A 22,215-nucleotide genomic window follows, 5' to 3' on the forward strand; every position below is an offset into this window, starting at 1 on the left:
CACACACACACACACACACACACACACACACACACACACACACACACACACACACACACACACACACACACACACACACACACACACACACACACACACACACACACACACACACACACACACAATGTATAAATCACTTCAGGGGACATTACATTGACTTACATGCATTTCCTGGAGACTTATCCTAACCTTAACCATAACCAACACATGCCTAACCCTAACCCTTAACCTTACCCTTACCCAGTGGTTCTCAAACTTTTTCTGTCAGGCCCCCCCTTTGGAGAAAAAAAAGTGGGGCCCCCCCAACACAAATAGTCAGGCTCAGTGGCGGCGCCAGAGATTTTATTTTGGGGGTGCTGTGGAGTAGCTTGACGTTTCATAGAGGGTGCTCAAACATTTAGGGTTTCCCATTAATGTACCGGGCGCTACAGAGGAACTTTCTACTGCAACACTCCCCACACGCATATACACAGTGTACCCGCCGCGACTGTTACAATGAAGGCTCAATAATCAGCTCACGGCATATAGGTGTAAGCAGGGGTAAAGTGCTATTTCTATAGGTGGTGTGTGGACCTCACATAGGGGGGTCCGACGGCAAGCTCCCCCGGGAAGATTTTTAAATATTGAAGTTAAAAGCATCAATCTGGTGCACTTTGAGAGCAACATGAAGAGATCTATGGATACATCTCTCAACACCCAGATGAAACAGAACTGTAACCAGATTTACAATTTCTTTATGGATATTTTACAAATCACTCCCTTTTAAACTTTATTCTTTTTTTAATGTCATATAGTATTTCATACCTGTTTTTAATTTATTCTCTTATTTGTTTATAACTATAATGATCATATAAACGTGTGCCTCGGAAATAATTGTTTACATTAATGGTGACCAAAACGTTTGAGACCCACTGAGATAACACTGAGAGAGTCCTTTAGCTCACTGAGCCTCTCAGTCTGACAGGAGAGGACTCTCCTCCACTTTGTTGTTGAAAAACCTCCTTATATCTGTTAGCGTAGCTCGCTAGCACCAGAAGCTAACAACAACGATCTCTGGTACCGGTGCGCGTTCTCTCTCTCGCTCGCGCACGCACACAAAATGGCTTGTTTCACACACACACACACACACACACACACACACACACACACACACACACACACACACACACACACACACACACAGAGCCGAGCTTTAATGAAACACAGAGACCCAGACGTAATAGTACAGTATCATATTATTTTCGAATCAATACATTTTCAAAATATGATTTTTTTAAATTATTTTTTTAAATAACCATTTTTCCTCCTGGTCTCTCGCACCCCCCCTGTCATGCCTCGGCGCCCCCCACTTTGAGAACCACTGTCCTAACCCTAATCCTAAACCTAACCAAGTCTTCACCCTAAAATGAATGATTCCCCCCATGGGGACCTCCAATTTGTCCCCATAAGGGAGGCGAGTCCCCACACGTGACTGTGTAAACAGATTTAGGTCCCCACAAGTATAGTAATGCTAGACCACACACACACACACACACACACACACACACACACACACACACACACACACACACACACACACACACACACACACACACACACACACACACACACACACACACACACACACACACACACACACACACACACACACACACACACACACACACACACACACACACACACACACACACAATGCACCTTGGCAGAGTCCTGCATCGGGTCGGGTACCCCGCGCATAATCATAACCTCTGCAGTGCATCAATCTGCTGCTGTGCGCGCCACATTCGAAATGGCTGAGGTGAAGCTCTCTAGCGGAGAATACAGCATTTCAATAACACTTCCTCAAGAGTGAAATCCAACGTCTGGGAGGCTTTTGGTGTCATCCTAGATGGAGAAAATAACCAACATCCCACGCTTTTTGAGACAAATATGCAACTGCGTGTGTTAATAATTGCACGTTTTCACTGCTCATATATATGCGGGTTCGGGTCGGGTTGCGGATCTTGTGCCGACGGGTCGGGTTGCGGAACTAATTGGCAATATGTGCGGGTAGCGGGGCGGGTTCGGTATTGCACGTCGCAGGTGCGGGGCGGGAGCGGGTCTTGAAAATCAGACCCGTGCAGGACTCTGCGCCTTGGTGACTGGACATCTCCTTCATAAAACTAATAAAAGGGGGAGTAATAGGGCAGTTCGATGTGTGTAGAGATGTGTGTAGAGGTGTGTGTGGTTAACATGTAGTAGCCTGCAGTCACTCGCTGTTCTGATGAAGGTAAACACCCGTCAAGACCGGCTCTGCTTCCTCGGCGGCTCTCGTGGGGCAGCCGACGAGCGGGAATACCTCACACCCCGTTGACCCACCGCTGGCGGGACGGCGGAGACGCGGGACGGCGCCCCTGCCACCGCCGACGGATGAGTCTGACGCCCCGGCTGCTGTGGCCGTCTCTCCGCCTGCCGCTGTGGCCCGGGTTGGCTGCTGCTGCGGGCGCTGGTGCCGCTGTGACCTCGCCGCAGGCTGGAGCCAGCCAACGTGCTGGCGGATGTCGTCCAGCAAAACCTTTCTGGCTGGCTCTGTGACAGCCGCCTGCTGCAGCCAGAGGTGGCGCTGGATCTGCGTCATCCACACAGCGATCCTCGACTGGGAGACCGCAACGGGAGCGCCTTGCTGGCCGCCTTACCGATCTCCTGCGCCTCCTCTGGTGTCAAGGTGGTGGATCGCTCCACCAGCGTCACCACCGAGTTGGACAGCAACGCGATGTTGTTTTCCGCCGCCGACGCCTGAAACGCACACTGATGCGCCCGGTCAGCCTGGCGGGCGACATACTGGTCCTTGGGGGAGGCCAACGTAGGGCGCCGTCCGGCGATCAAGTTGGCCTGCCTAACCCCAAAGAACTCCGTCAGGCTCGGCTCCAGAGAGGGGGTGGTTGGGAAACCATCCTCTATGAATCCCTCCACCTTAGTGAAGGGAACAAAGGGGGACACCGGAGTCCTCAGGGTCCTCGGGTTCGCCGCCGCCCCCTCCTGGTACCTCCTAATGACGGGGAAGCGCGGGCCAGACCGGATCACTCCTTCCCGTCTGAACCCGGGAAAAAACTCCGGCCAAGTCGTCCAGAGCCACCCTCTCCCGACCTAGGGGAACGGGGAGATCTCCGGCAGCTCCACCATGATGCCACCTAACGCCGGCAGAGCCGTGGCAACGGAGAAGGGGAGCAAGCGACCTGCTGGCTGAGAGCCGCGTCCGCGTGCTCTGGCCCCAGGCAGGATTCACACATTGCGTGCTGGTCATAGCTCATGATATATCCTGAGCCACATGAGGGACAATCTCGGACGCAGTTGTTGCTCATGATGATGAATTTCGTTCAGTGATTCTGTGCTTCCTATTTATACCGGAAGGGAGTCCGAGGGTGGGGCCCACCTTGCGGGTGGGCGTGGACTACAAGTGTTTCAGTGCTGCGCGGGGGCGCAGGGGGATTACCCAATAGCGATAGCCTTAGAGGGCGAAGCCATATACGAAATAGAACAATCCATTACCATGCTGTCATGAACGTGCGGTGCTGTTACGTGTACGCAAATTGACGTGCTTGATGTGAACGAGCATTTTGGTTAAAGTTGCGCATGCGCTATGAGCGCACATACGGGTACTTCTCAGGCATGCCGGGTAATCTGTGACGTTTCGCTCTCTCAAACGTTGGGCCATTTTATCATCATGCGCCAATGAGCAACTCTCATAGGAATAAATGAGGCCCCGCCTCCCACGCTGTATCCAGTTCTTATTATACATCCATGGTCTGCACCGGTGCTGACTTAAGACCGGTCTCTACCTGACCGGTCTCAACGCTGTGTGTGTCCGTCAGGAAACAAGCTGTTAACAAGTAGTTCCAGCAAACATCCACTGATAAACTGCGATGTTAACAACCTCATGATAACCTCACATGTGTTTAATTTAGGATCATACCTGTGTTTAGTCTAGAAAAAGGTAAATGTATGCATTTTATTATAAAGTTGTGTATATTTACAGACTGTTGAAAAACTAAGAAGCTTATAAACATCAGGTTTAAAACTAAAATAGAACACAATGAAAGATGTTTGGAGTTTTATTTGAGTTATTAATTTACATTTTTTGTCTAAGAGATGCTGATTTGAAACCGTTGTTACATACAGTTACGGCATTTCCTGTTTCTGCCGGAGAGAGGGGAGGCCGTCCCAAAGCTTGCCGCTGTATTTACTCCCTCCATCTGACAGGAGGGAGCCTCGTTGAGCTGCGAGTGTGGCTAATGGCTACAGACGGAGTTCACTGCGTCACGGAGTGTTAGGGTCGAGGGAGTGGTTTGGGATTGGGCCTGAAGGTGTCCTGAGACTGCTGCCTGCAGGCAGGCTCCCATGCAAAAGTTAGCCCATGTTATCTTCATGCCCCTGAGGCCCCGCCTCCCACGCTGTATCCAGTTCTTATTATACATCCATGACACACACCCGCAGCCTGGCTGGGAGTTTGTGTGTGTGCTCACCTATGGTGCTCACACACCGACTCACAGCCTCGCCGCGTCCCGCCGTCTAGGGAGGAGAAATCGGCTGAGCTGCAGCTGAGAAAAGATTGAGTGTGAGGAACTTAACCTGACGGCTCCGCGGACGTAACGTAACGGCTCCACGGATTGGTCCATTTGGACCAATGGGTCCATTTGGGTATGGGCACGTCACTGTAAGAAAAAGAGAAATCTCCAACGAGGCGTTCTGAGGCAGCTCATAGACAGGTATTTTCTGTGTTAGAGTTTTTCTCGCTACAGGGTGTACTTTGAGGGTTTGTGACTTTGCAGACCATTTAAAACCTTCACAACACACAAGGGGACGGGTAATAACGGGAAAAGCATGACATGGGACCTTTAACATGAAAGCTGTGCAGACTTTAGAAATTATATATATTTGACATGAGTGGGTACATCGAAGACGTGTTACAATATTCATCTTTAATCCAAACAAATAACATTTAAAACACTAAAAAGACAGGCAACACGATGTCCTTTCATGAAGAACATGCTTGCACCACTTGAAACACCAGTCCATAAAACAGTTTGGAGCTCCGTCTGCTGGAAAGAAACAGCATTGATTCCGTCACAAATCTAAGACACGACATAGCCTATCTGATTTAAGATTACACAATTGAATAAAAAAAATATATACTGATTATATTTCGCTTCCCCCATTCCTCGAATAAATAATATGAAAGCATTTTTACTTACCAGAAACTACAAAAGGCCTAAACTCGCCTCATGAGCTTTTGTTTTGAAAAGACTTCAGTTGCACCGGAAGTAAAAAGTACTATTCGAAACGAAGCTGCTGCTGCTGCAGGATGATGAGGATGTGAGGACAAAGATTGCACCTATGCGAAAACAAACGATTAATAACGACGGGTGGCTAACTAATAACATCAGTGTTTACCCTGTCTTAAATTTGTCTAACCAATGAAAACGCGAAACTTCCATAATATCATTCGCTGAGTGTTTTTTCCTCGCTAGTTATGTTTTATAGTCAGTATGAGATGACTGTCTCGTAACAGCGACAATGCTCCAGCCTTTCAGAACCGGCTTTTTCACATTTTCTTCGTCACATCAATGACTATGGACGTCCGAGCAGTGCTGGAGTTTGCCACAGCTACCAGGGGATTGTCCCTGTTGTTGCAGGTACATTTGAGCCCAAGTTGGATGGTTAGGAATAGGCTAATCCGGTTTACACCTGCAATGTTTGTTATTAACCATGATTTCCCCTGACGTTTAAGTCACCTTGGCAATGATATGTCTGTGTGTAATGGATAGTGCTCAGGGAAATACATACTGTATGTGATAAGTAGGTCAGAGACAGAGTGACTGCAGGTGGGTTTCTCTGTACAGCAAAATTGCTTATGATGGCAGTATTTACTCTAATGGTGTTTAATATTTCTCCTCAGGCTGTCTTCAATGCTGTCATCCCTGACCATGATGCTGATGCATTCAGGCCCCCACGGACAGAGGAGCCTCTGTACTTGGACTCTTCTGTGGAGTGGTTGTTGGGAGGCCTGTCTCACTGGGATGCTGAGCATTTCCTCTTCATCGCTGAGAGAGGATACCTTTATGAGCACAACTTTGCTTTCTTCCCCCTCTTCCCCATCATCCTCCGGGGCCTGGCAGAGACGCTGCTGTGGCCCCTGAGCAGCTGGCTGAGTGTGCGGGGGCGTCTGCTGGTGGCCGTGGCTCTGGGGAACACTGCCCTCTTCCTGTTGAGCGTGGTCGCCCTGTATGCACTCAGTAGGACGGTTCTTCAGGACAGACGACTTGCTCTGCTCTCCAGCCTGCTCTACTGCATCACACCTGCCAACGTTTTTATGACCGCTGGATACTCAGAAAGCCTGTTTGCTGCACTCACATTTGGCGGTCTGTTCCTGCTGGAGAAAGGATTCACCTTCCGAGCCTGCCTGGCTTTAAGTATAGCCACAGCAGCACGATCTAATGGACTTGTTAACATAGGATTTCTACTGTATCTTCCATCACTGCATGCTATTACCCAGATTCGTGTTTATCGAACAACGACAAAAGGCCACAGTAAAGTCTTCCACTACATTTGGGCCATCATCCGTCTCTTGCTTACATCCCTCCTGGGAACTGCAATTATTGCTCTTCCCTTCTGTGCTTTCCAATACTATGGGTATAGGACGTTTTGCACTCCTTCTGTCTCCTTGGAACAGATCCCCCCGGCTCTTGTGTCTCTGGCTGAACTAAAGGGCTACCGGGTTCCAGATGAAAATGGTCCACCGCCTCTATGGTGCATGAGACTTCTGCCTCTGCTGTATTCTCATATCCAGGATGTGTATTGGGATGTGGGCTTCCTCCGCTACTTTGAGCTGAGGCAGATACCGAACTTCATTCTGGCTCTACCTATGGCCACCCTCGGCATTATGGCAGCTTATGCTTATTTTCTAGCTAATCCAGAACTGTGTCTTAGACTCGGTCTTTGGAACACAGGTGCACATTTTGACAAGCCCACACCTGGAATGTTTAACCCCAGAGTGTTTGTGTACATTGTACATTCAACGGTACTTCTGGTGTTCGGAACATTGTGCATGCACGTGCAGGTGAGTAAAGGATATAATCATCTTCATGTTTTTATCTGTCTGGTTGTATGACATTTTTTGATTTTCATCTATTCCTATTTTTAATCTGCATTTGTAGGTTCTAACCAGATTCATGGCCTCCTCGACTCCTGTGCCCTTCTGGATAAGTGCTCACCTGCTCCTCCTCAATGAGCCACTTCTTCATCGAAGGAAAACATCAAATCCTAATGTACAGCTACACACTCATCCCAGCAATGGATGCCAGCACACACCTCAAAACCCCATCATTGCACTGCTACCATACTTCAAAAGCTGTTCCTCTACAACACAGGGCATCCTGGGATACTTCCTTTCTTACTGGGTCCTGGGCCTGGCACTGCATTGTAACTTCTTGCCATGGACATGACCAAAGACGGTACTCTGAGCTTTAAATGCAACATTTCTATGTAGGACTGGGCTTAAACCATATTATAAATCATATGATCACCAGTGTTTTACAGTACATCATCAATACTCCTTTTCCCCAAAGAACATCATTGTATTGTATACATGAATGCAACATTATGTCAATGTCTCATTTATTAAAAAAACAACTGAAATCACTAACTTAAATGTACAGTTTTTTCAAATTCTTATTATAATTATGTTACCCAGTCCTACATAGAGCCTATGAACATGAACACATTTTTGAAGCCAATTTATTCATGCAATAGTCAACTGTTTGTAACCAAACAAATGCAAATGTAAAATATTCCTTTATTCAACACTGTTTAATTGTACATATTGGGAAAACTATGGTTTTACTTTAAAAATAAATATTTGTATTTCGTGCTGATATCTTGCTCTTTAATTTAATATTGCACTGCATGTTTGGAAGAATTATCCCAAGTTATACTTTGGGATTATCGGATGTGAATGAAAAAATAAAGATTTTGCTGCTGTAAATAATCCTCACCTAGTTTTATTTGATTGTGAAGATAATCCTTTTTCTCAAGGCATTAATGTAAAATTGCTATATTGTGTTACGTTGTAAAGGACATGCAATACCATGTTTACCCCTTGAAATGAATCTGCATACATCTAAAAAACACATTTGTATCAGTCTAATCAGTGGCTTCTATGAAAGAATGTTTGTATTGAATAATGGGCCAAAGGCTGAATAATGCCCTCATTTGCTGCATGAAGGATGTGTGGCTGCAGCACATTTTAATTTAATAACATTTATGAAAAAAACATTTGTAATTGTATAGTCCCATTTTGGATGTATGTACCTGTCTACAATATTACTATAATATAACATGATACTTTATTGTCCCAGTGAGAACGTTGTGGTGTCCAAACCTCTTGGAACTACCTCCCTTTGATTCAAATGGGTATTATTATAATAATGCACCTATATTATTATAATCAGTTTTGATTGTTTGCAATTCTTTTTAATATTTTCCATGGGGGATTTAATTTAATTAGTTCTCTAAAGATTCCGTGTTTTCACCATAGGATGTTCAATGATCTACAAATAACCACCGTGCAAACATTACGTGATTGCGTAATTACAAGTCAGCAATTTACGTGCTTACGTCAAACGTCCACATCCTGACAGCAAAAAAAGGAAATGTGAACTGCTGCAAGAAGCTCCAGTAAAAACCGTCAGTTGGTGTTGGATTTTATGAAAAAGACAATTTAATTTAACAAAATGAGTACTTTATTTTATGACAGCCTTTATTTTAACTACTAAACATGGTAGTTAGCCTTGAGTCATCCCGGGAACTGATTCATATTGTTAAAGTCTGCTACGGAGAAGAATGCCTCTGCTGGTTCGCTAGCTAGCTTTCGTTAGCTTTCAGAATGGACAACTGAACGCTAACCGAACAGGCAAAATACCAACCTACAATGACTTAATCTGGAGACAACAGTCTCTCGAAAACGTGGTGAGAAGGGAGAGTTTTGTGTGTGCCTTATAGTTACCTTCGAGCCGTGTCGATACTGTTTACATGATGAAAAACTGCGAGTACCAGCAGATCGACCCGAGGGCGCTGTCGGTGTTGCCTCAGTCCGCACAGAACAACACCGAGAAGACGGTGCAACGGTCGCGGAGGAAATGGGAAGTATTCCCGGGGAAGAACAGGTTTTTCTGCGATGGACTGATCATCCTGCCCAGTCAGAGCGGTGTCCTTCCTCTGACACTAGGCCTTATTGTTGTCACGTGTGGCCTTTTCTTTGCATTCGAGTGAGTAACTAGACATTTCCTTTTGTATGACTGCTTCAAGTGAACCATGAATGCAACATGTCATGTATTTTACTAATGTGGAAGTTGAACAATCTTCCTGCTTCATACTTTCATCGCAGAGTTTCGTGGCAACATACTAAGGGATTACATGTGGTTTTGACTAATGCAGGCAGACACTAACAAACGTATCTCTTTTCCAGTTGCCCATTCCTGGTGAAACATCTGACCGTCTTTATACCTGTGATTGGTGGGGCCCTTTTTGTGTTTGTGGTCTTCTCCCTGCTGAGAACCAGCTTTACAGACCCAGGCATCTTACCTAGGGCTACCCCAGATGAAGCAGCAGACATAGAGAAGCAGATAGGTAAGGCACAACATGGAGTTGCAAAATCACTGTGGGGCAGATGGGGTAAGGACCAAGACCTAAGCAGCTTACTCTCTACCATGTATGAAGACAGCAACAGCCAGACATATCATTTGTGTGCTTAATGGGTAAAATCAAATGTGCACGTCCCTTCTGTCCCCTTCTCTATTTTAAGATACCTCAGGATCCTCTACGTATCGCCCCCCTCCTCGAACCAAGGAGATCCTCATCAACCAGCAGGTGGTAAAGCTCAAATACTGCTTCACATGTAAAATGTTCCGCCCTCCTCGGACCTCCCACTGCAGCCTGTGTGACAACTGTGTGGGTAAGGATGTGGTGGGAAGTCACCACTTAACTGCATTAATTAAACTTAACAACTTAATATCAGTGCCATGGGGAACATACCATGCAGACTGTTTGGCTGCCAGGTTTCCACTAGTTTGCTACGTGGAGCGCACCTTCCTACTATAGTGAAATGTACCAATCAAAACAGTTACATAGAACCACAAACCAACATACTCTTACCTTAGACATAAAGTGGGTGGCCTTAAAAGCATTAGCCTGGCTGGAAAGTCTGTCCTGCTCACATTTTCCCATGTCTGTATTAAGACATTCCTCGTATGTATGTATGTATGTATGTATGTATGTATGTATGTATGTATGTATGTATGTATGTATGTATGTATGTATGTATGTATGTATGTATGTTGTATGTATGTATGTATGTATGTTGTATGTATGTATGTAGTACGTACATGTGAGGATCCATTTTTGCTCTCGTCATTCCTCCTCTTTATGGTGACAGCTAAATAATCTCCCCCTCGCATGCTTCCCATGAAACGAATGGGCGACTCATCTTACAAACCTCGTTCAGTGCTAGAATGTTTAACTGAAGCGAGTGTGATGCTCCTGCATTCAGAGTTAATCAAATCATGTGGGTTTCATACAACGTTACAGTAGTTTAAGCAAAACATCCCCTCTGTGTGTTCTCCTTACAGTGTTTACTCGTCTGCTTGTGTTGGAATGATAAAAGCATAAAGAGGGGATTTTAGACTAAAGAATGTCTTATTTTAAAAGAGGCCGTTTGGATAAGTCTAACTCTTGCAGCCTCACATTATAAGATAAACTTTGCAATACATTTAGGCACAGATCAAGGATTGTCTTTCGAATAATTTACATCAAATTAGGAAGGGATCTGGTTTTGCGCCCCAAATGAACAGGAGGAAGGATTACAGCAGTTTCAGTAATCTCATAGACACCTGATTACGGTCTTAAAATGTTTTGGATCTATCCTTTTACTGAACCAGGAAAATTATAATTTGATGAAAAGGCCCTTATAGTACCAGGGTAGTGTTTTATTATTGTTTAATGTACAACACATTTGGCATCAAGCCGTGCTTAGAAACTTTCCAACTACTATAAACTTGCCTCTTATCTCTATATATCCTGTTCCCCCGCTCAGAACGGTTTGATCACCACTGTCCCTGGGTGGGAAACTGCGTGGGCAAACGCAACTACCGCTTTTTCTACAGCTTCATCATCTCTCTGTCTTTTCTGACATCTTTCATATTTGGCTGTGTCATAACGCACATTACCCTGCGTAAGTATCCTCACAAAGTATTAAAACATAAAGCACTCGGTATGATGTTTCTGTCATGTTATCAGAAATCACTTTAAGATAACTTTATTTCCTATTTGTCCTTTTTCTCTCCAGGTTCTCAAGAAGGTAAAAGCCTCGTCCAGTCCATCCAAGAGAGCCCTGCCAGATATCCTTTTGTAGATACCAGCTCTCACATAATCTGTTAATGAAATAGACGAGATCTTTTATATATTTGCTTCTTGTTTATGGCGAGAAATAACACAAGTCACGCTGTTGACAAGGCATTTCCTGCTGCGGCTCAGTCTAAGCCCACGCCTAATAGGATCAGAGAGTTAGCATCCAGCAGAGCAATGCTTTTAGGCAGATGGCTTTGCAGAAGAGGGTTTGCTGCCTCATGTTCTCGTGAGATGAAGTTAGAGGCAAATATAGCCGGCAGAACTACAGAGGTTTGTCATTCACAGTCAGGGTGTGGGTTCATTTCTACATGAGCGCATGATATGCAAAAGTCACTTTCATGAATTCAGAACGAATACTTACATTGTCCGTACTTGTTATCTCATAGAGCCAAAGCTCTGATTTATTTCTGTAGCGTTTGAGACTTTAACGCTGTAATGCTGTAATTTGGAACAACGTGTCCATGATTAAGGATAAATATATCTCAAAACAAATGTAAGCCAACAAGATACTGTCTAAACTTAGCATGAATGATTCTCAGAAGCAACTAAATGTTAGCAGGGAGACCCCATTGTTTACATCTTGGTCACAAGTTGGTAGTTTCTTTGTAATAACTAACAGTGTTGCGCCGGTATAATTTAGAGGAACTTTTCTTTTCTTATGTAATTCCATTTGTTTTATATCTAGTATTTTAATATTGAAAAATGGTCTGCCATTATCTGAGAAGGTTTTGTTTAATTTGCAGTTGGCTTACTTGCCTTTATGCGTTTCTTTTATCGCCATCTGCCTTAAATAATTATTGTTAATGTTGATATTTCCAATCCTTGACTGATCCGTGTGCACTGTGGTGGAGTTGGTGATTTGTTTCTTCTCCATCTGGTCTATATTGGGCCTCTCAGGCTTCCATACATACCTAATCGCCTCAAACCTCACAACAAATGAAGACGTAAGTATTCATGCACCTTAATGATACAACCATGATATTTGAGACTTTATCCATGACTTGATTTACCGTACTCACTCTGCAGATTAAAGGCTCCTGGTCAAGTAAAAGGTGTGCAGAGGAGTCTGGGAACCCGTACAGTTACAACAGTATTATAACAAACTGCTGTGCGACCTTATGTGGCCCCATGCCCCCCAGGTGAGTGAATATGTCCCCGTCCCATAAGCTGAGACTTTTTACACATATTAGTATCGGGAATGGAATGCTTCATGAACATTTTATTAAAGATGGCATGACATGTACAATCAACGTTGGAGTAGAAATTAGTAAAATGTGTCATTTAAAATGAAAACGTACCTGTTTTATGTACTATTTCAAGTTTATTAAGGTTTAGACAAAAGTCTGGAATCAAACCATCAGTTAAAAATCTCAATTTATACATGATATACATTTAAATCTCACCCAAAAAGTCTAAAAACAGAGGGGTATATGTTCACCCTTTGTGAAACATATTGGTTTCTCTCTCAGTCAAGATTCCGCAGTTCTCTTGTATTGCATATTAACTGTATGTTATTAATCATAGTGTGGGACATTTGTGTCAGTCTGCTTGTATTATTTATTTGTATGGTTGTCAGTGCACCCTCTCATAACCCTGTGATCTGTAGTCTGATTGACAGAAGAGGCTTCCTGTCTCTCGACGAGGCGATCCCTGCTGTGTCGGCCTCGGAGATAGAGCTGCCTCCCTTCACGGTCAAGAGCGACGCACACATGGTAGGATGAAGCAGCATGTGGCCCCTCCTGAGTCCCGACTGTCCCTTAGCTCCTGCGTTGTTGTTGTTGTTGTTGTTGTTAGGCTGCCCCTCCCACCCTGTGCCTTCTCCACTCTGTGTGTCCACTCCTCCAGACTTCAGTTTCAGTCCCTAAAGTAGAGTTGAATATGTGCCCAGTGTTTATGAAAGACGTGGATTCTATATTGTTTGTAAAAACGTTGTGAATGTCTAGTCTCTAACTAGACTGGACATCTGAGTTTGCGATGGCTTATAACGCCAGACATCCACAGTAGAAAGGCTTTATAACATCTACTGAAGGGTGTCATCATGTTAAAACAATACTGCTGTGCCTCTTGTTTAAACTTTAAAAACAAAATGTCTTGGGAGCCTCCTGTAACAATGTTTGGCACCATTGAGCAGGTACAAATGCGAGAAAGAGTTGTTACAGTCAGAAATGAACCATGTGTTCATGTGATGGTGAGTTGCGGAGTCCCCCTGCTGCAGATATATTATTTGTGCTGTGGGACATTGAACACGTTCGTTGTTGCACCTTTTGATATTTGACTTGTGTTTATGTTTGCTCACTCTTTCTATCCAACATGTTGCTGTATCTACCTCCTTGTTACTGTACTGCAGGGTTTGCTTGTATGTTTTTTGTGAATGTGTATGCACACAAAGGTCTTAATAACTGCTTTTTTTCTAGAACATGCAAATGTTTAATATCATATTATGTGTTTGACTTAACAGCACTTTATCACAGATCATTTGCCACATGTGTCCAATACATTTGTCATTCAATAAGGTCAGCATATCATGTCTAAGACCTATTATCAAAAGCTATATTGCTTTATTTTCTTAACTACACTTTTGCTTTCTTTTTTACGTACCTATTTTATTCACCTAAAAAGTGTTCTTTAAAAGTGTTAAATAAACATAACTTTTGTATTTTGAGTTCTGGCCTCTGTTTTGAATTTACTTTGCCTCTTCATTTTTTCAAGTCTTGATGTGCCTGACTTGGGATTTTAAGATGTTTTGGAACAGTTGTATTTTCTAAGGTAATTATATTTATTTCAGTAGGCATAATTAATGAACATACGGGTTTATTTGTTATAAACATTTGTTTCCGATGCCTGTTACGTCATTGCTAGATCTGACACTCAGTGTTGTACTGTATCCACCCTGCTAGGAGGAGAACTGTCAGGATTTTGCTTTGTCCTGCACAGCCTGAAGGGCACTGCTGCATGTAGACGGTCGATGGTAAGAGTAGGGTTCAACAATAAAGCATCACAACATGTCTTCACTTATCATTCACTGTTTGGGTTTGAAACTGCTGTCATCTTTTATTTTCTAAGTTATTGCATTTTTGCTTATATTTGTATTTGTCTATGCTTGGGATGGGTTCACTGCCTCACCTGCTGTGAGTGTGCATGCTTCACTATCATTCACTCCCGTCTCATTAACAATCGCTCTAAATCACTCATGTTTGAAGCTGCTGATCTTACGCTTGTCCTCTGTAGTTAGATGAGAGGTTTTTCTTATGTATCACAGGCTGTATTGTGCATGCATGGAGGCGCCAGAAATACAAGTCTGCATAAACTCTATCTCTGTTTCTACTTTTATCAGAGCCAGAAGAAAAACAAGAGGAAGCAGCTTCTCCACCCATTTCCCTCTTAACCTGTTTCATTGTCTGCCTCTAACTCACCTCTTCCATGTCTCTCCATTTGAGTCTCCCTCTGCCATCAGTACTATCACCGCTTTCACTGTGCTTGATAATCCAATCCTTTTAAACATGCAGAATTTTCTATATATGTTGTTACTGTTGATACAGCTCTGCCTTTTATAACACCAACGGATGATGTGTCTTATTCCTTTATTTCTTCCCTCTCCACACAGTGCACTCAGAGCACCAAGGACGTGCTGGAGAGGATGGTCCACTCGTACGATGTTCATGGGCTGTGCCCCCCAGCAACCCCAAAGACCACCCCTCTGGACCTGGAGGTTTCCGGCCCGGCAGCAGCTTCTTCTGAGCCTTCTCTCTCCGCTGGGTGCTTGCCGCAGGACGCTCGCCAGCCTGTGGCCCCCCCTTGCCCCCCGTTCAGCAGAAGCTACAAGAGGAGAGACTCGCTGCACTCCATCAACCCAGCCTTCCGCCTGGCCTCACCCTCTCCATCGCTGAGCCGCACCACCTTTATTCTGGGAGATGCCCCTGACAATGGCTTTATCCCCCTGCCCTGAGTACTCCCAGAAACCAAAAGAGAAGAAAAGGGATCAGAGTGTATGGCTACAAAGAAACTTTTTATAGTGGTTGTCATTCTATGTGTCGCCGTTAAGTGAAGATGACATTCATGATGAGTTGATTAAAGGGACAGCTCACCCCAAAATCTAAAATACATATTTATTCTCTTAACTGTAGTGCTATTCATCAATCTAGATCGTTTTGGTGTGAGCTGCACAGAGTTGGAGATATAGACAAATCGGCCTTCTCTAAAATAAAACTAAAATGTATGGCACTCGGCTTAAGTAGCTGAAAGCTCCAAAAAATTACAGAAAAAATACAAACGCAATATCTATTTCTGGAATGCATGACCCAGTTACTCATAATGACTACAACTCATGAGGCTAAAGACTGTGACTGCTTGAGATGCAACTCACACCGAAACACTGGAGGTTGATCCAAAGCACAACAGGTATGTGTATAGGTAAATGTACATTTATTTCAAAATGTTTGGGTGAACTGTTCATTTACTCACTTTATGTTCTGTGAGGTTTATCTGTGTCCTACTACACTATACGTGTCCTTGAGGACGAAGTAACATCTTAGTTATACTTGGAAGCACAATGTAGAAATATTTTTGCAACACCTTTCCAAAACTTCCACATAACCTCAATCTATACATCAGCACTGCAGTGTTTGAGTTCCTGCTAATATATTATGCAAACAGGTCTTTACATCTGACAATACAGACACTATACTTACAGTTTGAGTGAAGATGTACAGAAACAGAAGCTTTGATTTTCTAAACTGGCTTTCACTGAGAATTGAGCCATTTCCGGATAATCAATTCTAAAGTTGGCCTTATTTCACGTCACATCATTTCCTGTCATGTAGAGATAAATCGTTCCAGCGTGATCTATGTTGACAGAGTGAAGATTAATAAGGACTCAGAGTTTGAAGAAGGGCAGTTTGTTCTTTGTTTTATTATTTCCACATCAGGGTATTTGCTGTATTTGGTCATCAGTTCTGCATATGTTGTATATCAGAGGCTATGAAGATAAGTGGTTGGTATATTTTTTGTTTTGTTGGGTTGAATCCCTTTAGGAGACTATTATTGAAAGAGGAGTTTTTAAACCGAGTGAATTTGTTCAGACGTTTTTCATTTATGACTGGAAACTCCATGAAAAATTACGTTTTTTAATTGCCACTTTGTTTTTTTCATTTAAATCCAAATCAATTTTGCTGCTACACCCCCAGGGCTTGGTTTGCAGTATTTGTATATTAGTATATTTCTCCACACACTGTTTCCTGTTAAAGTGATTCAATGGGAGTGCGAGTGTGCATCTGTTTTTTCTTTGCCTCAGGCCACAACTTATGTTGCCTGTCATGCTGTTTGGTGGTTACAGCACAGGCTCAACGTATGCGGAGCGTATACAAGCAAATTATTGTCACAGGAATGTTGATGAGGTCTCTTTACATGTCTGTGTTGCTTTTTTACAGTATGACGCTCTGTCTGAGATGGAGTGTGACGTTAAACCGCAGGAGTTAGTTTGTGCCACTAGAGGGCAGCATGTGATTGCAGCCCAGTCAGAGACTCAGAGGACACTTTAGTGACATGACAACCAAGGCCTTCTGATGTTTCATTTATTTTTTGTAGTGGAGTGTTGAAGCTGTAGATAGTTTGGAAATGCATCGCCATAGTGAGTGGGTCGTTCATTTCGGCATCAAGACGCTTAGGTTGTGTAGACATTTACAAGCAGTGCTTGTATGGACAACGTGTTTGTATTTTGTAGGATGTAACATTTTGTCAATAAAAACATCACATTTGTTGATTCTGTGTTTTGCTGTAAAATCTACACTAAAAGAGCTTTGCATGCAACAGCTTAGTAATAGCAAAACCTTGTGTGTTTGAACTACACTTCAAACCGACGCCAATGAATATGTAGAACAATCACTGATATTTGGCTTTTTCATTCTGACAGCTGGAAACCATAAAGACATACATGTTGACCATGTGTTCATCTGGACAAAGATCCAGCAATGAAAAGCATCTGCAGTGTGGACACAAGTGGACACAGACCAGGGGCCTATACTACGAAGCTGGTTCAACCTAACCTGGATATGTTTGAGTTAGCCGGTTGGCCTAATCCAAAACATACGCGCTCTCGCTAAACTGTACTACGACGCTGGTTATCAAGTGCATCGCTCAAGCCAGCCGTGTCCTATCTAGTTAGGTGCGCGTTCACATGAAAGGGGTGGTATCTGGAGCATTCGACCAATCACAAACATGGAGAAGCGCACTGACAGCGCAGCGTCATACTTCCTGAATGAAAAGTGAACTTTAATACTAGTCAAAAATGAAGAAGTTAAACTTTAAACATCCATGACTTAAACACTTTATCCAGGATAAAAGCCACATAGCTGCACCTGCAAGGTGAATACAGCTGGCAAAAGAAAAAGTGTTTGAATGCGTGCATTAACAGGTTTATGATATCACTGCCCCGTCTAAAACACGATCTGACTTTAATTACATTTGTCTCGAGTGTTTCGTCAACTTAATGTGTTGCTTAAAATAATACTTCTGCATACAGTATGTGACACTGTGAGTGTTGCACGGCCAGATATGGCTCAGCTGACTCGGATAAGGAGATATATGATACATTATGAAGTGATATGCCGCGGACTGTACTTAATGTACTCTGATCCGGTTACTTATGTTGTGGCAGATATTTAAGTAAGCTTTCTTAACGCTAATGTTATAATAGTCTGATTGCTCTGAAGATGGGAGGTGATATTATATTAATGTTCACGTTCACACAGTCGCCTCTCTGAAGAACCAGCACCTTACCGTGGTAGAGAGGTTTGTGTGCCCTGATGAACCTGGGGGCTGTGTTGTCTGGAACCTTGTGTTCCTGGTAGGGTCTCCCATGGCAAATTGGTCTCAGGCAAGGGGCCAGACTAAGATTGGTTCAAAAGACCTCATGAAAGACGACACAGGAAGTGAGGATACCCGGCCCGGAGGAAGCCCGGGGTCCCCTTCTGGAGCCAGGCCCAGAAGGAGGACTCGTCGGCGAGCGTCTGGTGGCCGGGCTTGCCACGGAGCCCGGCCGGGCCCAGCCCGAAAAGGCAACGTGGGCAACACCTCCGCTTCTCCGTCCCGCGGGCCCACCACCTACGGGAAACATCGATGGGGTCGGGTGCGCTGCCAGAAGGGTGGCAGTGAAAGCGGAGGGTCTCGACGGACCAGACCCGGGCGACAGAAGCTGGCTTTGGGGACGTGGAATGTCACCTCTCTGGGGGGGAAGGAGCCGGAGCTTGTGCGGGAGGTGGAGCGGTACCAGTTGGATCTGGTTGGGCTCACCTCTACGCACAGCGTCGGCTCTGGAACCTTACTTCTGGATAGGGGTTGGACTCTATTCTTCTCCGGAGTTGCTCAAGGTGTGAGGCGCCGGGCGGGTGTGGGGATACTCACAAGTCCCCGGTTAGGTGCTTCGTTGTTGGAGTTTACCCCAGTGGACGAGAGGGTCGCCTCCCTACGTCTGCGGGTTATGGGGGGGAAAACTCTGACTGTTGTGTGTGCTTATGCACCCAACAGCAGTTCAGAGTATTCGGCCTTCTTGGAGACCCTGGAAAGAGTCCTGTATGGGGCTCCTAAAGGGGACTCCTTAGTCTTGCTGGGAGACTTCAACGCACATGTGGGCAATGATGGAGACACTTGGAGGGGCGTGATTGGGAGGAACGGCCCCCCTGATCTGAACCGGAGTGGTGGTTTGTTACTGGACTTCTGTGCTAGTCATGGATTGGCCATAACAAACACCATGTTCGAACATAAGGATGCTCATAAGTGTACGTGGTACCAGAGCACCCTAGGCAGAAGGTCCATGATCGATTTCGTTATCGTATCATCGGACCTGAGGCCGTATGTTTTGGACACTCGGGTAAAGAGAGGGGCGGAGTTGTCAACTGATCACCATCTGGTGGTGAGTTGGGTCGAGTGGCGGGGGAAGCCTCTGGATAGACCTGGTAAGCCCAAACGTGTAGGTCGGGTGAACTGGGAACGTCTGGAGGAGGCCCAAGTTCAGGAGGCCTTCAACTCACACCTCCGGCGGAGCTTTTCGGGCATTCCTGTGGAGGTTGGGGACATTGAACCAGAGTGGTCGGTGTTCAAAGCCTCTATTGCCGAAGCCGCGGTGGGGAGCTGTGGTCTCAAGGTCCTAGGTGCCTCAAGGGGCGGTAACCCTCGAACCTCCTGGTGGACACCGGTGGTCAGGGAAGCCGTCCGACTGAAGAAGGAGGCCTTCAGGGATTTGTTATCCCGGGGGACTCCCGAGGCAGTTGCAAGGTACCGACAGGCCCGAAGGGCAGCAGCCTCATCCGTGGCCGAGGCAAAGCAGCGGGTGTGGGAGAAGTTCGGAGAAGACATGGAGAAGGACTTTCGGGCGGCACCAAAGTTGTTCTGGAAAACTGTCCGACACCTCAGGAGGGGGAAGCAGGGAACCATCCAAGCTGTGTACAGTAAGGATGGGACGTTGTTGACCTCAACTGATGGAGTGTTGGGACGTTGGAAGGAACACTTTGAGGAACTCCTGAACCCGACAACTCCGCCCTCTATGTTAGAGGCAGAGCTGGAGTATGACGGGGGATCGACACCAATCTCCAGGGGGGAGGTCACTGAGGTCGTCAAACAACTCCACAGTGGCAAAGCCCCGGGGGTTGATGAGATCCGCCCGGAAATGCTGAAGGCTCTGGGTGTTGAGGGACTGTCATGGTTGACACGTCTCATCAACGTTGCGTGGAAGTCGGAAACAGTACCGAAGGAGTGGCAGACCGGGGTGGTGGTCCCCCTTTTCAAAAAGGGGGATCAGAGGGTGTGTGCCAATTACAGAGGCATCACACTACTCAGCCTCCCCGGGAAAGTTTACTCCAAGGTACTCGAAAGGAGGGTCAGGCCGATTGTCGAACCTCAGATTGAGGAGGAACAATGCGGATTCCGTCCTGGTCGTGGAACGACGGATCAGCTTTTTACTCTCGCAAGGATCCTGGAGGGGGCCTGGGAGTACGCTTATCCGGTCTACATGTGTTTTGTAGACTTGGAGAAGGCGTATGACCGGGTTCCCAGGGAGTTACTGTGGGAGGTGCTGCGGAAGTATGGGGTGAGGGGGTCTCTACTCAGGGCCATCCAATCTCTGTACTCCCAAAGCGAGAGCTGTGTCCGGGTCCTCGGCAGTAAGTCGGACCCATTTCCGGTGAGGGTTGGCCTCCGCCAGGGCTGCGCTTTGTCACCAATCCTGTTTGTAATATACATGGATCGGATTTCGAGGCGTAGTCGTGGGGGGGGGGGTCTGCAGTTCGGTGGACTAAGGATTGCACCACTGCTTTTTGCAGATGATGTGGTTCTGATGGCTTCATCGGTCTGCGACCTTCAGCACTCACTGGATCGGTTCGCAACCGAGTGTGAAGCGGCTGGGATGAGGATCAGCACCTCCAAATCTGAGGCCATGGTTCTCAGCAGGAAACAGATGGACTGTCCACTCCAAGTAGGGAATGAGTCCTTACCCCAAGTGAAGGAGTTCAAGTATCTCGGGGTCTTGTTCTCGAGTGAGGGAACAATGGAGCGTGAGATGGGCCGGAGAATCGGAGCAGCGGGAGCGGTATTGCAGTCGCTTTACCGCACCGTTGTGACGAAAAGGGAGCTGAGCCAGAAGGCAAAGCTCTCTGTCTACCGGGCCATTTTCGTTCCTACCCTCACCTATGGTCATGAAGGATGGGTCATGACCGAAAGAACGAGATCGCGGATACAAGCGGCCGAGATGGGTTTCCTCCGCCGGGTGGCTGGTGTCTCCCTTAGAGATAAGGTGAGAAGTTCGGTCATCAGGGAGGGACTCGGAGTTGAGCCGCTCCTCCTTCGCGTCGAAAGAAGCCAGTTGAGGTGGTTCGGGCACCTAGTTAGGATGCCACCTGGGCGCCTCCCTAGGGAGGTGTTCCAGGCACGTCCAGCTGGGAAGAGACCAAGGGGTAGACCTAGGACCAGGTGGAGGGATTATATCTCTTCGCTGGCCTGGGAGCGCCTTGGGATCCCCCAGTCAGAGCTGGTTGATGTCGCCAGGGAAAAGAAAGTTTGGGGCTCTCTGCTGGAACTGCTACCCCCGCGACCCGACCACGGATAAGCGGGAGAAGATGGATGGATGGATGGTTCACACAGTCGGTGATTTTTGCCGGCCGTCTTTCCTGCATCGGCAGCTTTTCTGTATTTCCTTTCTCCTGTAATATGACTTGATCGCTTTAAACTCCGCACACTGAGCTCTGATTGGTCAGCAGGCGGTGCTTTCACTGAGTTGAGCTCTTAGCCTGCAACCTAACCTGGTCCCGACCAGGTTAGCCGCTAAGCATAAATTACCATGGAAATCTAGCCTGCTAAAAAGAGAACCAGCTTCGTAGGACCAGAAAGCCGGAGTTTCCCCTGAATTTAGCCGGCTAAGCGAAAATCCTGCTTCGTAGTATACCCCCCTGGATGAGAGGATAGGAATATATATTTTTGTGGATACAAAATGTGGTGCAACAAGGTAACAAAACTGCAAGTTCACAGAACCAAGGAAGCAATAATACAAAGAGTGTGTTTAAACATATAATAATAACAATAATAGATTTGTTAGCGCTTTTACAGGTGCTCAAAGACGCTTTACAGATATAGTAACTCCCCAGAGATGCTCTCCCACTGTATAAGATGGGATATGACTGGAAATAGCCGCATAAAATGTGAATGTCATCATCACAGTGCGGTGGACTTTATTCTCTGCCCAGGGTTATACTTTTTAGGACGCCGTTCTCTCTGTAATTATTCAAATTGAAA

The 22,215-nt window shown here is 45.6% G+C and overlaps 2 protein-coding genes across 3 annotated transcripts; both read left to right on the forward strand.

Moving 5' to 3' along the window:
- The first annotated feature begins 4,774 nt into the window (after positions 1 to 4,774).
- On the forward strand, positions 4,775 to 8,010 carry pigv (phosphatidylinositol glycan anchor biosynthesis, class V). Its single transcript, XM_034102553.2, has 3 exons — positions 4,775 to 5,672; positions 5,936 to 7,096; positions 7,194 to 8,010. The coding sequence occupies exons 1-3, from the start codon at positions 5,604 to 5,606 to the stop codon at positions 7,479 to 7,481; spliced, it is 1,518 nt and encodes a 505-aa protein (XP_033958444.1). The 5' UTR covers positions 4,775 to 5,603; the 3' UTR covers positions 7,482 to 8,010.
- Positions 8,011 to 8,670: 660 nt separating this feature from the next.
- On the forward strand, positions 8,671 to 17,177 carry zdhhc18a (zinc finger DHHC-type palmitoyltransferase 18a). Of its 2 annotated transcripts, XM_034102398.1 has the most exons (10): positions 8,671 to 9,302; positions 9,503 to 9,663; positions 9,839 to 9,988; positions 11,126 to 11,263; positions 11,378 to 11,429; positions 12,281 to 12,383; positions 12,466 to 12,578; positions 13,046 to 13,151; positions 14,337 to 14,407; positions 15,044 to 15,132. In XM_034102398.1, the coding sequence occupies exons 1-9, from the start codon at positions 9,067 to 9,069 to the stop codon at positions 14,376 to 14,378; spliced, it is 1,101 nt and encodes a 366-aa protein (XP_033958289.1). In that variant the 5' UTR covers positions 8,671 to 9,066; the 3' UTR covers positions 14,379 to 14,407; positions 15,044 to 15,132. The 2 variants fall into 2 exon arrangements, with proteins under 2 accessions (XP_033958289.1, XP_033958288.1); XM_034102397.2 differs by lacking the exon at positions 14,337 to 14,407 and having other exon boundaries at positions 15,044 to 17,177.
- The last annotated feature ends 5,038 nt before the right edge of the window (positions 17,178 to 22,215 follow it).

Source organism: Pseudochaenichthys georgianus, chromosome 16 (genome assembly GCF_902827115.2).
Source record: "Pseudochaenichthys georgianus chromosome 16, fPseGeo1.2, whole genome shotgun sequence".
In the NCBI taxonomy this organism is placed as follows: Eukaryota; Metazoa; Chordata; class Actinopteri; order Perciformes; family Channichthyidae; genus Pseudochaenichthys; species Pseudochaenichthys georgianus.

Coding starts and splice junctions, on each gene's coding strand:
- pigv (XM_034102553.2), top strand. CDS start 5,604: ATGACTATGGACGTCCGAGCAGTGCTGGAGTTTGCCACAGCTACCAGG. Junction 5,673..5,935: donor GATTGTCCCTGTTGTTGCAG/GTACATTTGAGC, acceptor ATTTCTCCTCAG/GCTGTCTTCAATGCTGTCAT. Junction 7,097..7,193: donor CATTGTGCATGCACGTGCAG/GTGAGTAAAGGA, acceptor CTGCATTTGTAG/GTTCTAACCAGATTCATGGC.
- zdhhc18a (XM_034102397.2), top strand. CDS start 9,067: ATGATGAAAAACTGCGAGTACCAGCAGATCGACCCGAGGGCGCTGTCG. Junction 11,430..12,280: donor ATCCAAGAGAGCCCTGCCAG/ATATCCTTTTGT, acceptor ATCCGTGTGCAC/TGTGGTGGAGTTGGTGATTT. Junction 13,152..15,043: donor TCAAGAGCGACGCACACATG/GTAGGATGAAGC, acceptor CTCTCCACACAG/TGCACTCAGAGCACCAAGGA.